The following is a 15585-nucleotide window of genomic DNA, read 5'->3' on the forward strand; positions in this document are numbered from 1 at the left end:
TTATTTTTATTCATGTTCATTTAATTGAGAATTTTACAGGATACAACTTAAATGCATATCACAGAGTTTTCCGGATAGTTTAAACTATGGTAACTTAAAATTGCTGAGAGGTATACATTTTTTAAACCTACATTAAAATCATACACTAAATAAATACAATATGCAAAGTGAAGGTTGTTAAATAAAATCCAAAATGACATTTTTGTATTTGTAATGATTTGTGTTGGTTTTGATTTGGGGAAACTAATGTATGCTGACCATCAAAAGAAATATAACTGAAACCAAGTCATAAAGATATCAGGAAATTGAGAAAATATGTTTGCAGCAGTACACTGACATTTTCTGAAGAGACGTGATATACTGTAGGTATTGATATTTGTCATCAACACACTTGATTGAAATGACACTACTGTGAAAGCCGCAGGCTAGTAGTAGCAGCATGTGGCCACCATTGGAAGCAATAAAATCTATACACCTGTGATGCATGCTTTGCACCATGCTACAGGTGTTTTATGGGAGCCTCTTCTACTGCTCTTGTTGAGCCTTGACTAGAATGTGCCTGTTGACTCGTCTATGAGCCCTAGAGTCCACACATTATCCAAGCTCATTCACCAAATACATGTTCAATGGGGCTCATGTTTAGCAAGTAATGAACCCATGGCATATCTGTTGACTTCTCATCATGCAAGAAAACCATTAGAACATGAGAACATGCATTTTCCTTCTACAGAGTTGTAAATATAAGATGAGCCTATTTGAGAGGGAAGCAAGTGAGATATAAGAACATGGACAATATATTACTACGCAGTCAGTCAGTGATTAGATATTCCTGTCCACTATCAGATGGCCATTTTAATACAGCCACAAAAGAACATAAGAAGAGTTACACATGAGAGTTAAATAAAATTAAAAATGTGATGTGAATTTAATACAATTAAAATGTATTTGAATACTTTCTGACAGGAAAACATTTTGAAAATGAAATTACAATTTTCTTTGCAAAAACAGACAGAAATAAAGATTCTTCTGACACAACACTTTTTCCATTATTTATTTACACATTGTTCATTTGTATTTACAAATCTTTGTCTCACTTTTCATTGCTATTTACAGGTTTTACTTCAGTTTTGAAAACACACCTTATTTTTTAATATATTTCAGTAATTTGAGTACAAAAATCAGAGGAATCATGTCTCAGAATGTGGTATCCATACTATTACATTTTACATTGCACTATGACAAAAGAACAAAGTTTGGGTAACAGAATGGTCTACCAAAATTCTGATGCAATGCTCCAATTTGAGCACAAGAGCCTGCCGTCATAACTTAATTCACCTTGAGCACTGTTCCTAGGATTACTTAAAATGTGGTAAATATGAACTGTCAGATGTTATGTAAAAGTTTTGTATTGTTTTTTACAAGATGCTTTGTAACCACGATGCGATGTTGCTGCACTGGAAAATAAGACAAACAGCAGTACAAACAAAAAAAAAAAGTTATGATCCTTTGTGGACCTAATTTGGAAAAACAGATGAGTTGCAGATTGTTGATGTACTGAATTTTATGTTTAGTCTGTACAGTCACTAGTTGTAATAAAAACAAAACAAAAGGTTAACTGATACTGTTTAATCAAGACGTTTTATTATGGCTTAGCAAATGGTTGTTTGTTCTTAAAATTCTTCCAGTTTGTTTTATTTTGCAAACATCATTATACGTTTAAAATAAATATCTATGATGTAGAATCCTCATGTTAGGCATAACATAACTTTATGTAAACAGTATATAAAAAGGAAAATAAGAAGGTTGATCTGAATAATTGATTTTATTACAAAATGGAAAAAAATATATTATTGTCAAATATAAAGTGGGGAATACTAAATTGTTAAACTGGCACATAAAATAAAAGCCTCTAAATGGCACAAAGAAAGAAAAAAAGAATAAAAGGCTATTTTCCCATCCAATTTAGCACTGAAAACATTAGTGTCTTGAAAACAAGATGCGCCCAATACACACATACACACCTTCTGTACTTTAAAACAGCAATGGGTTCATGCAGCTACAATAAGTTTCAATCTTGGTTGATAAATTTGTAAGAAAATGTATATTCACTTTTAACTAATAGCATACTTACACAAATAGTATACACATAACATTAACAAAACTCTTAATCCTTCACAAACTGAAATTGTACAGTCACGTTTAAGGCAAGTTTAAGACATCATTACATGGTAAACACTAGGGGTTATTGAATTAAATTTTCTATTGGTCTTCTACAAGATGACATAGACTACCACAACAATATACATTCAATAAAAAGGGTGAAAAGTTTAAACCTGACTTTTCCTGAGGTAGTCTTTTTGTTATGAAGTGTCATCAAGGTATTTGCCTAGTTTAGTGAAGGTGAAAGAAATCACGACTTCCATCACTTACGGCTTATGGGACACTTCTTTATTGCCTAATAAGCATATTTTGCATTTACAACCATTGATATCTTTAGATCCAATGGCAATATAATATATCTCTATAAAGGTGTGTGCATATACACCTTCTTCTTGACCTTTTTATTTTATTTTATTGTGAACTGTGCTAGGGGCATCATGGTTAGCACTTGTAAGCTGATACAGACTAGTTACATTAGAGGACATTACAGGACTAAATATGAGCAGTGCATTTTTTAAACTTCACCAGAACAGCAAATCCTGTTTAGTACAGCAGATGGTAGGCCTTAAATTAAGAAGCATGTACACTGTCAGAAAATTACTTAAGTTAATCAGTAAGCGTAAAAAAAAATACAAAAAACTATGTTTTCTATGTAGGGACACTATTTTATCACTTTATTTTCCATTTGTCTGTGTTTATGGGCTTTTTAATATACTTCTTTACTACCATTTTGTAAGTCAGATTAATTAAGATGAGTAGAAAGGAAGTATATGACACTGGAGTGTGCATATTTGTAATATCAAAGAAAACTGTAATTGTATTAAGAACTGTACACTGAATCCAAAAACCACACTTTAATCTCATTATAGCTGTGAAGTTGGAATAAACTAGAAAAAGAAGACTTTAATTCAGTAGTTCTTTCACCATTTTAATTGAGGCTCATCTTTTGTAGTGATTTGGTGCATCTGCAAATGCGTACTTTAATCTATAAGCCTCTGCCAGGAGAACACTGATTTCCTCATTTCCCCAGTGCATCGTAGGTAGATTCTGCAACAAGATCATCAGTCCCTATTCAGAAGACAAAACAGAAGTTGATTAGCAAACCAATTAAAACATATACTACACACCCACATACAATATGCAAGACTTATTCAATGTTTGGGTAACGGAATTGATATTATACAATAATCATTAAAATCAAGAATAGAATCTGTAGTGGGTAAACTCCCTAAACACTTTGTGTGGGGAAAAATGTATCTACAAATGTTTTAGATTAAATACACCGCTCATCTTGGCAAGTGTGTTTGGCACAGGTTTGAGTTTGACTGCTATACTGGTCCAGAGTTTTTCATGGACAGCAAAAAAGTCTCTCTTCTTTTTTTATTATCCAAGTTCAATTAAATAGGAATCCATCAACAGGATGCCCTGATCCTTTAAAAAACTTAAAAAAGAAAAATATGCATAATGAATGAATTAAACATTATGCAGGGAATTGAAAATAGATGCTGTAAACTAGTATCTACATACATATGTAAACATATACACATTTTCTAAAGCAATGCTTTACCTTGCACAAATACCTAACAACACACAGACTATTCCTCTAATATTACAATAGTTTCAAATTCTGGCTAATAAAGCTTTAAAATAGTATACGTCTTTTTTACAGTAGTTATTAACTATAATAAAAATAACTGCAAACAGCGGTCATTAATGGCTAAGCAGATATATATCATCTGTTTTCATTAGATTATTATTAATATTATATTAGAAAGGTCAATATTAGTAAAAATGGTTTTTGGTACATCTCCCAAAATAACCATGACCCTCAATAAGGAATTTCTGCATGTGAGCTTTGGTAATTGTCAGAGGTCATGAGACCAATGTTTTACAGCAGCATATTTAAGGGTCAACAACAGTCTACAACATGTACTAAACATATATCTCACAATACATGCATATTAAAACACATTTCAAATTGGTTTGGCTTATAGTAGCCACGATTTCTAATGTATCAACTTGTTTAGCACAATTTTGAAAGGGAATCTATTCTAATCTATGCATACTAAGGTTTGCTCCAATCAGACAAATATTCAGAGACATTTTAATCTGATTTAATGTTTTTTGAGAAATCAAATATGGGTGGAAAATTGTGTGACCAATCCATCTGTCCTGAGCAAGTCTAAATTTAGTAAATTTTGTAAATATTGTGCACCACGTTTCAGAGTTGAACTTTAATTTGTTTGAAAGAAGCCCATTAAATTTCAAACTTATACAATTCAAAAATCTAATGTTACAGCCAAACCATGTGAGTTGCTGGTATATTTTTCATTGTGAAACAACTTTCCATATGTGTTTATAATACTGGCAAGTATTCTGAGTTTTCATATGGGGGTTTGAATTAAAAAGCATTTGAAAATAATGTGTAGGAACAAAAATTATAACCCAACGTACATTAAATTCATTTCTTGGCCCCCTAAAAATAATACATTTTATTAATAAGTGAATTTCAAAAACACATCTGTACAAAGACACACAGCAAACACAAAACAAATGTAAAAAGAATCGCAACACATGACGCAAATAAAATGCATTAAGAGAAATAATTTAAATAATTAAGCCATGAAGATATATCTAATAACAGCCAGTTATAGAGTCTCTGATGGATCTGGGAAGGAACTTGGGAACCCCACTGTTGTGGTTCTGTACAAGATGAGTATCACATAATTGTGTGGAGCCACATCTGGATCAATAAAATTCAATGCTTTGTATTTAAGCAAGACAACACAAAAATCAACTCTATGTTTCACAGAGAGCCAATGCAGATTACAGAATACAGGAGTTATGTGCTGAGAAAGAGGCTTTAGTTAGCACGCAAACCACAGAATTCTGGACATACTACAGCCTATTTTGTACTTTATCAGACACCCCAATAAAAAGGACAATAATCAAAGTGATTACAGTAATATAAAGATAATGAAATAAAGGCATGCATCACAATTTTTTTGAATCATATCTTAATATCCATCTTTCGGATGAGACGTTAAACCGAGGTCCACAGGCATTTCTTGATAAGAGTAGGGAGTTATCCCGGTGTCTGGGCCAAATTTCCAACCTCGGCCTTTACCGTGGCCTCCTAATTGTCCCCATGATTGGCTTGCACTTGCCCTGCGGTGGACTGGCGCCCTGTCCAGGCTGTACCCTGCCTTGCACTCATTGCTTGCCGTGTAGGCTCCGGCTTCCCGCGACACCGTATAGTATAAAGCGGTTTGGCAAATTACATGACATGACATATCTTAGTATATATCAGGCACTGTAGCAGCTATTTCTGATTTAGTCTGTACATAAATCTGAGTTTCAACAGCATAACAATGATATACTGAATAATAAAGGTCTCAGCACAGAGTCCTGTGTAACAGACTGAAGAACAGAGACAACCAAGATTTACAAACTTGCTTCAGCTAGCCAGATGTGAGCCAACTAATAAAGAGACATCCCATTAATTGATTACTAATTTTCTACATGAAAATTCAGAAAAATGCAAATCCATTATGATTGACAGTTTGAAAAAATAGACTTAAAATGATCAGATAATGAGAAGGAAATTAGAGAAAGAGGAAGAAAAAGAAGGTCAGAGCACAAAAAGAGATAGGAGGCAGGAAGAGTTGGAACTTGTAGCTTGAGCCAAGTGAGAGTCCCTACATCATGGATCATCCAAAAAAAACTCTGACTGGAGCTAAAACAGTATTTGCTAATACAGCTTGCTATTCTGTAGCTTTAAGATGAACTTGGAGTCCATGAGTGAGGAATCCTTCAGTTTAATACTGCTAGTGGGTGCATTTCAGAAAAGGGAGACAGGCTCCCATTTATTTTGTGCCATCTGGGTTAGAGAGAGAGATTTAAATGCAGGTTATTTTGCATTTAGTTTAAAAGGCAGATTATCTCTTCTATCGCCTCTGTAGGCATTATTTAAGAGTCAAGCACTTGGTAGCAGTGGGACTATGAAACATCTTCTCTGTTAACCTGTAAATACTGTAATTTGTGTGTTGTATATTTATGTTGTGTGTAGTGTAGTGAGTGTTACTATCATTGTTAAGAAATATTTGTTTCAACAAGTGTTCCTAGGTTATTACTCTTTTCACCAATGCTGTGTCAGAGAACAAAGGATTCACGTGCCTTTAACTATACCAACCACTCGGGTATATTCTTAGAGAAATCCTTACAAGTTGGGGGTTATGATAATTTATTTTACTTACTAACGCCGGCGTCACACTACATGACTCGACATGACTTCTAGTCGGAGAGTTTATCAAATTTAACGACTGCAGTTGCTGATCTCGCTGCCTTTTCTGTCCTAGAAGGTGTCAAATTATATGACTAGGAATCGCAGGTGGTGACTAATTACACAATTCCCTCACGACTTTTCATCACGTTTTCAAATTGTGTATTGTGCCGCGAAAGTACCACGAGGTCGCCTCATTTTGGCAGCCAATAAACATGGAGCAGAAGAGGAGCATCACATGAAAGTAAACAAACAGCATGGAGAACAAGCATGTAAACATCTTGAAAAATGTAACACAGGCATTGTTTTCCACAAATAAACATCTTCAAAAATATAATTCTTTATAAATATAGAACATATTTACAAAAAAAAATACAAAACACCTTTAAAATAAATATTGTAAACAAATTAGTATTGCGCTATAATGTGTAATACAATGAGCACATTATCTCACAAGTAAACATGTGGTTCACTGCCCACCCCTACGAACTTGCAATTCGCTACGAGAAAATCAAACTAGAGTCATAGGGGCTGTTAAGAGCGCTATGACTAAGTTGCTGGGGGTGTCACACTACCCAACTGACGGTACTGGGCGCACACTGTAACTCTCTACAACTCGCTGTGATTTTCTTACGATTATTTAAGTGAAGGCTACGGCTGAAAATCCTAGGAAAAGTCGTGTGGTGTGACACCGGCATAAGCAGTTCGGTCAATTCCTGTTATTCTACTTTTTCGTAACCCACCCAAAAGTAACAATATTAAGCAACTCAGAGTCAAAAACCATAAACAAATTATTAAGCATCCTAGAAGTTATGATTCAATAGTGTGTGTTTGTCTAAACCCTGACTACAAATTTTGAAACTGTCCCCTAAATGAAAGATGACAATGTGATTGGACTGTAACCAACTGTTCCAACCATTTTACTAGACGGGCAAAACTAGTGATAGGCCTGTAGTTAAGCATTTCATGGTCCAGATCATTTTTAATACTGTGATAGAAGCACATGGGAGAAAAAACAAAAAAGTGAAAATAAGTATAGGAAATATAGCTATGAAAACACTGGTGGTCAAAATATAAGGTACAAATAAAATAGGTTAAGTGCTCTTAAAAGCACTTAAAAAACATTTTAAGGACCTCTTAAGTGTGATGTCACATAGTTAGCTGCACAGTTACCTCAAGGTTTAACACAAGAATGATATGACAATAATGTACTGTAACTGTGAGAACAGCAGCAATGTACTGTAGATGAGATCTGAAAATGTGCTACTTTGTCTTTGTACTATCCTGTCCTTCATATCTCCTTACAGATAATGGATCAACAAACTGCAACATGTGTTATATTTTCAAAAATCATTAGTATTAAAAACCTCTTTAGTTAGAAAAACACTTAAGGTTTCATAAAAATATAACCAATTTATTGTGTTCAGTACATCCACTTCACATATGAAGCTCTGCATTACAATAATTTAGCATGGGGGCAGGTTGCACTCTCGACTTGCTGAAGTCAATTTACTGCTTGAGGGAGGTTATAGTGAAGGTAAATCTAACTATTTAGCACATTCATTCCAAAATGTAAGCACATAAAAACCTTCTTGGCCTTTTACAGATTGCAGAGGAACATAACAATGAAACAATGCTGATTTGTTACATTTTCTTTTTCAGTTTCAGTCTCTTGGGAAATTAGTTTTTTTTTTCTGAGCCCAATTTAAATTTTAAAATGTAACAGAAAAACTAAAAGCTAATAACAAAACAATAACAAAAATATTCCTCTAGGGTTAGGGCTAGACAGTGATGATACTGGCACTGTGCAATTAGGATTTGACTATGTCAGCTGCAGCACTCCAAACTTCCACTCTGTAGCAGTACAATGGATCTGAGAGCTCCATATAAATGATAAAGACAGGAAAAGATTCAGTGATGCCAGGGGAGGGAATGCAGAAACTGCCAATGCAGTACTAACATTCATTTTAGCAGTGGTGAGATTGTGGTTATCACATATATTTCTTAAGTGTCTAAAAAAGTGCACACAATGTCCCCTGAACAAAGTGTACACAGTGGCCTAGATTCACAGGAGTCAAACACATTCTGAGAGGAAGAGGAAAATTCAGGCAATGGTTGAGATTTTTGGAAGCTGAATTTATATTGTCACCAATATTCCCACAGGAAATTTCTACATCAGTGCCATTCAGGTCCTTGATGTACAATGTACAGTGACTTAGGGAAACACTAGAATAATTTAAATCTTGATGTCTGTATGAGTATATACCGTCTGAAGAGAGCATATTTTCTTAAAGTAGGTGCAAACACAAATTAAATTTGAAGTTTGGAAGAATAATGTTGTTCAGTTATTATTTGGGCCAGCTAAAATGATACGTTTCAACATATACTGTTTTATCAAAGCTTATCAAAGAGACTTTGTCTTTTTCTACAGTCAGTACAGAATGGCAGCTTTAAACAGGACATGACTGATACCAAAAGGGACGCTGTCAGTGCCAAAAGATTTAACCCTTTATCATGACCAGAATAGTCTCTTTCATTTCAAACCGGAGAAAGACTAGGTAAAAGTAGATTTTGGAGAAACCTCATACATTTTCTTTATTACACCAAATGTGCAAACTTCACGAGTACTTGCAAAGCATGTTTAACTGTGGAGTCTCAAGGTCAGGAAATGGCTTGTCCCTCAAAAAATGCCTAAATCCAAGTATGAGAAATTCTGTACAAAGCACAAAATCTATTTCTATTCTAAAAAAGCCAGTTTAACAATTATTAAATTTTGCAAATAAAATTGTGAAAAACACATTTGTATAAAGTGCATCAATCTTTCAAGGGTATAATGCCCTTAAGGTGAGTTGACACCTTATTAAGAAAAAAAACTGAGAAAATTAAAAATAAAATAAATATAAAAAGAAATTTAAGTTTAACAAATGGTTGTCTTTTTCAATTACAGTATTGTACTCTAAGTCTTTTATCATCACACACAACCACGTTTCATACTTTCTTTTCCACTGAAAGAGAGTGGAAACTAATAACAATAAAGATGAATTGTCAATGAATATCGTACTTGTGGTCTATCAAAATAACTAAAATGCAACATAAAAAAGTCTTCACTTAGGATGAACATAAAATGCCCTTTTAAAGTGGTTTGATCTGTTTCAAGGTTTACAAAGTGCAGGAACAGATATATAAGTTCCAGCTCCATATGTTGAACACAAAATATTTTGACACTAATAAGTCTGAATAGTTGTTCTAATCAAAGTAGAATTTCACAGGCTTTCCAAAATCTACATTTTATTGTGACTCATTAAGGAGGGTTTGTTAAGTTACTAGTAGGGAATCTGTCCTTTTGGCCAACTTTTTGATTTAATACTTTGCTGAGAACAAGTGCTTTGTAGAATCTAAATTTTACGAGAGGAATTACACTCTAGCTAATGTGGCAAATAGAAATTTACAGTAACATCTAACTGCAGAAGTATTGCATATTTTAGCATTATACTTAAACAGAATTTGTTTAAACACTGCAAATTACATGAGTTTTTTTTAAATACCAAACTAAGCAACGTTTAATGTAACTCTGCTAGGACAAAGCATAGATGGCTCATTAAAATGCAGAACACCATACTAGGGGAAATGCTTTTAGAAAGTGTAACAGCTGCAGATTAATGTAGTTCAGGGTGAACTGGCTCAAACATTTTATGAGCAGTAAAATGGAACTATAATTGCTACCTGCTAAAAAATATTTTACCAACTCTATCCTTTTAATGTAATTAAAACCATCTATGTTTAGAAAAACTATTATATAATTAACGCATTTTTCAATATACAAAAAAGTTATATTACAGGTTATCAGATTAAATATTTAATACACCATACTATATTAGCAAAAATATATTCTGTTATTAATGCATATTATGAAAAGCATCTTTCAATAAAAAGGCTGATTCCCACGCTTAGTAATACTTAAAATGGAATAAGCTTACTAAAGGACTAAGCATATTAGTCACCTTTGTATTTATGGATATGTAACTAATAAACTAGTTTATTTGTACACATATAGAGTATATCACTTGACCTCTAGGTATTTAACCAATTAAAGTGATTACGATATAGCTTTGTACATAAACACTTTTGCTCACACATCATTAAGCACATTATAATAAACTGAATTGCAAGGCAGCCTTCTTGGGTGAAATTAACAGACATTGGAGCTCTTAATTAAGTTAACCTGCTTTCCAAATGTCAGTGAGCCTGGTATCAAACACTAAAAGGTATACTTTTATTTTTTATATTTAAAAACACTAACATTTCTTATTAATTTTTAGAACAACTAAAAATAACAAATCATTAATATTAGTCTTTCTGACAACCTTCGAGTAATGCTACTTAAATATAATAAAATGTAGTGAATTATTACCATCAAACATATGACATAAGGTAAATTATTTCACTTTAATGTAATTATTTTGTTAATTTGTAATGTAAAAATACATTTTTGTTTTAAAATCAAGAAGATGATAATGCTTTCAAAAAAGAGTGGACATGATATTTTGCCATGTCTGATTTAGAATCTCAGAATCAGAACAATTCTTTAATTACATGGAGATTCAAAAGGAATTATCAATAAAAGTAATTTCTATAGTTGGAGATCTGCTGCAATCAAAGGACATGGAGGAAGTGGTCTACTTTGATTTAAGTAATCTGCTGTAGTGACCTTGGGGGTAATCTTTTCTGGCTAAATAACTAAATGTATAGACTCTGAATGTAACTCTAATTTACAAGTGCATTGAAAAGTTAATGTATGGAACAGAAAATTAATTAAGCTGTCCATCACACATCTAACTGTGGGTCCATTAAGATAATGCCACATCCCGAAAGCCTTGGGGATGCACAGATAATTGGAAGAATTGAAATTGAAAAAGGACATGATAACAATTAGAAATAATGACAGAAATTATGAATAAAGCATGGGAAAGTTGCTATTTTCAACTCTTTGGAGATCTTTAGTCAGAGGAGTCTGTGATTATTAACATGTCTGTCAAACCTGTCACACATACTTGGCAATTAATACCCTGTTCAAGCATGTATTCATTTCTTTTTTATTTCTGTCAAAATTCAAAATCATAATTTTATGAAGACAATTGAATGATAACTTGATAAACTATACTTGTGCTGCATCACATTGTAGATCGCACATTACTGCGTTCCTAATAAATCTATTGTACAACTGAAAACGAATGAACAACAAGGCTGAACTACTGAAATAGTCTGAGCTTTTGTTTCTTTTTAAAATTTACTAACAATACAGCAGGTTGATAAACAGTATTCCAGCCCCTGTTTTTCCAGCTTTCATCTGCCTTTTATTTTCCTCCTATACATAGGAGTACTGAAGCAGTTGAAAGTAGAATGCAGATGACAAATTCTACTTACTAATAACTGTTAGCCCACTTATTAAACAAATTAAAATACACATAGTTGATATAACTTCACATGACAACAACAGAGGAAGAAAATCTTTCAAGCTCTTATCAGGAAAAAATGTAGAAAGAATAACTTAATTGCAACCATAACACTAGATACAACCTCTTCACAAACATTTTTGTTTAGGTGGATCAGAGATCCTGAGATCACAAATTAGACAATGTGAATTCTAAAACCAACAATAACAAAACATGAAAACAAACAAAGGCAAAATGTTTTTAATCTATTAAAAAAGATACTAACTCCCTGAATTCTGAATGTGGGTTTAACTCTGCTCCAGATGCTGCCAACTCAAGGCTGCGGCATTCCACTAGCCGACTGTGACTGGGATTTCCCAAGCAGAAAAGCACAATTGGTGCCACCAGTTTTTGTTTTGGGTTTGATCCTGAACTGGTGTGCCTTGTGAATTGAGTTTGAATTGTTCCCTGGTCCACATGGAACCTACGTCTCTGGGGATTTCTGATTTCCTCTCATGGTCCAGAAACTTCCCGTCTAAGATATCCGGTGTCCCAAATTGCTCCATGTTTGTATATATGAGTGAATGCATTTGTGAGTGAGATTTGTGATGGACTACTCACTGTGACCCTCTACCCTCTAATAAAACACTTATTTAAAACAGATGGATGGCTGTTTCTGTTAAAATATATTTATACAATGAAATATTATGGAGATGGACAGCCATGTCATAGAAACAATACACCCCTAAGACACCAAGCACAAAATGACACAAACAGAAACACAGGCTGTAGCTTTAGTGTGACCTGACGTAACAATTATGTAGAACATCAGTATTTAATGCATGGGAAATGATGTCCTGTGGAATAGTGAAACAATCTGAAGGTGCACATTTTGAAATGCCAGAATTGTTCTTGTCTCAAGGTCACTGTTGAGGATAACGGTCTTTCCTTTACAGCTTTCCAAAATTGTACTCTTTAGTTCATTTAAAAATGTTAAGATTCTTAATAGGAAATAATTTTTGGAACAAAATACATCCCTATGAAATTATATATATATATAAATAATATTCTGAACAGTTCCTTTATCCTGCAGAACTTATATGAACTCATGACAGTACACAAAGAACCTCCATAACAGCAAAAAAAATTGGAAGCTCTGCACAAACAAAAAGGTCATTCCACACACTGGCCATAGTTCTGGATCCAACAGTGGATGCTCATTTTTTTTTATTCTTGAAGAGTAAAAGTCAATCTATTGTGCTACCATATCAAACTCAGTAACTCAACACTGAAGTGATCCTTTGCTCTCACAAAAGATTGCATTCTCCCTAGCACGCCTGATGTTTGTTAAATGTCACTACTCCTTCACTGATCTGATATTTTGAAGTAAAGATGGTACAATTTGACTTTTCTTTGCTCATCTCCCTTAAAATTATATCTGATCTAACAGCCAGAGGGTCAAATTGAACCCCATCTCCAATACTGAATGCATGAGAGACTACAGCCATCTCTGGTTGATTTCCTCGACAATCCTGTTATTACTTTGAAAACCTTGTCAAGTTCTGGGGAAAAAAACATCAGTGGAGTTGTGGAGACATTGATAGCTAGATAAGTTACAGTTGACAGCGGCTCAAATTGGTCAACAACCAGGGACGACAGCTCTCACCCAGGTGAAAAATGGAAGGTGACACTTTGACAGGACAATCTTCCATTAATTTTCAGATGTCCTCTGAAAAAGTAGAGTTATAGTGTCTCTTAATTAATTTCATATTTTCTAAGAGCAGGAATTCCAAAGAGAAATACAGTACATAATACGAAATGTAAGAGATCATGGCAGTTTGATAGCTATCACCTCTCCTTCAACCCTGTCTTTTCATATTTAATCACTTTGTCCATTTTATCATGACTAAGGAGTAAGTAACAATTAAGAACACATCTAAAATTTTTTAAATAACCCTAAATGAAAACTGCTACTCCAGGGACAAATCCTAATTACCAATGTATTTATGAGAAAGGAGAGAACAGACTTAACTATGCAGATCATTTTAACTGGATAATCCTGCAATTTACTACTCTCTATTAAAAAAAGGTTAAAAAACAAGGTGATGCACACATTAATTTAATAATATACTGTTTATAGTTGTGAATAATACATTTTCCTAGTTCATTGAACAGCCATTCATCCTACCAAGCTAAGCTCTACTAATAAAGCACATTTATGACACAGGTTGCTGATGCTTGTCTTTGGAAATCCATCGACATCTATAGTGCTAACACTACAGGTATTTTACCACTGTTAATATTTAATATATGTTTGAAAAGGATTACTGGTAATACACTGTATATGCATTAAGAAATAGTACAACAAAATGATCATTTTTTATAATCTTTACAAAAATATTAGATTAGCAAAAGACCAAGAAAATACAAACTCTAACTTGATCTCATTTGACCAAAGAATGTTAGCACGTAGCCCATGAAAATGTGCAATCAATTGTTGAGTTTTGAATTCATAAAAAGTAGGTGACATTTTTAAATTTATGCTACAGTATATGTTTTCGTATTACTGACAGATTCATATTTGTTCATGATTAATTTAAAGTAATGTATGGTTGTGTAGGTATAAGAAAAACTGAAATATGAGATAGGGAGATAAAAATATGAGACAGATATGAGATAAAAACTGTTAGATTAAGGAAACAAGCCACATAATCCTAGCACAGAAGCAGTTGCCTTAACTGCATTAATTGCACATAAAGGTCTAAAATAAAATCACACAATTATTTGCCTATGCTGACATTTGTATACAGTTTTAGTTATAGTGATTTAATTTAATGCATACTGTATCACAAATCAATACTACTGAGATAATGGGGCATTCTAATAATGATAATCTTCACCAGATAAGACAGTTCATTTAGAGCCATTGAAGGGGCTTACACCATAGATGTAAAGAGGACATACAGTAGCAGTAAAGGAAAAAGGCAATTTAAAAAGTAAATATTATAACAGAACACAACACATAGCGGTGTTAATAAGTGCATATGTCATATAGAAAAGATTTAATCTTACAATGAAAAAAACTTACAATGAATAAATAGTTTCAGTCATTTGCACAGGGAAATTAAAATGTCTTATGTCCGAAGTCAGCAGCTGCAACTGCAAGGTAAACTAAGCTGCAAATCGGTCTTACAGATGATGCAGTCTAAGTATAAGATGTTTTTGTCTGCATAGAAGTGGCTACGACAGTTGCCTAATGCCTGAACAATATTATTAATAAAAATGGAGAACAGAGTTCCTAGTAGATACAACCTTCTTCTGTAACTGGTAGAGGTTGTAAAAATCTGTCTGACTTCACACACTGTATATCATTTTGTAAATAATTCTGAAATCACAAAAGCGATTAAAGACTAAAAACAATTCTTTGCAATATTTTCAGAATCGATTAATCACAATGTCAAAAGCCTTGTATATATATGTCGTCTTTGGCTAGCAGGCACAGACAAAATGGCAGCTCTTATCTGAACTACATTCCCCAGACAGCTGTGGGGAACGACCTGTTGCCATCAGTTACTTAACTGATTGGGAGAAGACAATTGGTCTGGTGACAACAGATTCTTGCTATGTGTCTGCATCAGAGAGAGAAGAAAGTGACTGACAATGTGACCATGGAGCTATGAGCTCAGACTAGAGCTCAGAAATGTTCTTGAA

At 33.6% G+C, this 15585-nt stretch overlaps 1 protein-coding gene across 3 annotated transcripts in view; it reads right to left on the reverse strand.

Moving 5' to 3' along the window:
- Positions 1–1038: 1038 nt before the first annotated feature.
- tbc1d22a (TBC1 domain family, member 22a) overlaps positions 1039–15585 on the reverse strand; it is a 214806-nt gene continuing 200259 nt past the window's right edge. For all 3 annotated transcript variants that reach the window (XM_088923795.1, XM_088923794.1, XM_088923792.1), the window contains one exon: positions 1039–3228. In XM_088923795.1, coding sequence (XP_088779921.1) covers positions 3100–3228 — 129 coding nt within the window. In that variant the 3' untranslated portion in view covers positions 1039–3099. The remainder of the gene's footprint in view (positions 3229–15585) is intronic.

The sequence above is a fragment of the Atractosteus spatula genome, chromosome 8 (assembly GCF_055471065.1).
Source record: "Atractosteus spatula isolate fAtrSpa1 chromosome 8, fAtrSpa1.hap1, whole genome shotgun sequence".
Classification (NCBI taxonomy): domain Eukaryota; kingdom Metazoa; phylum Chordata; class Actinopteri; order Semionotiformes; family Lepisosteidae; genus Atractosteus; species Atractosteus spatula.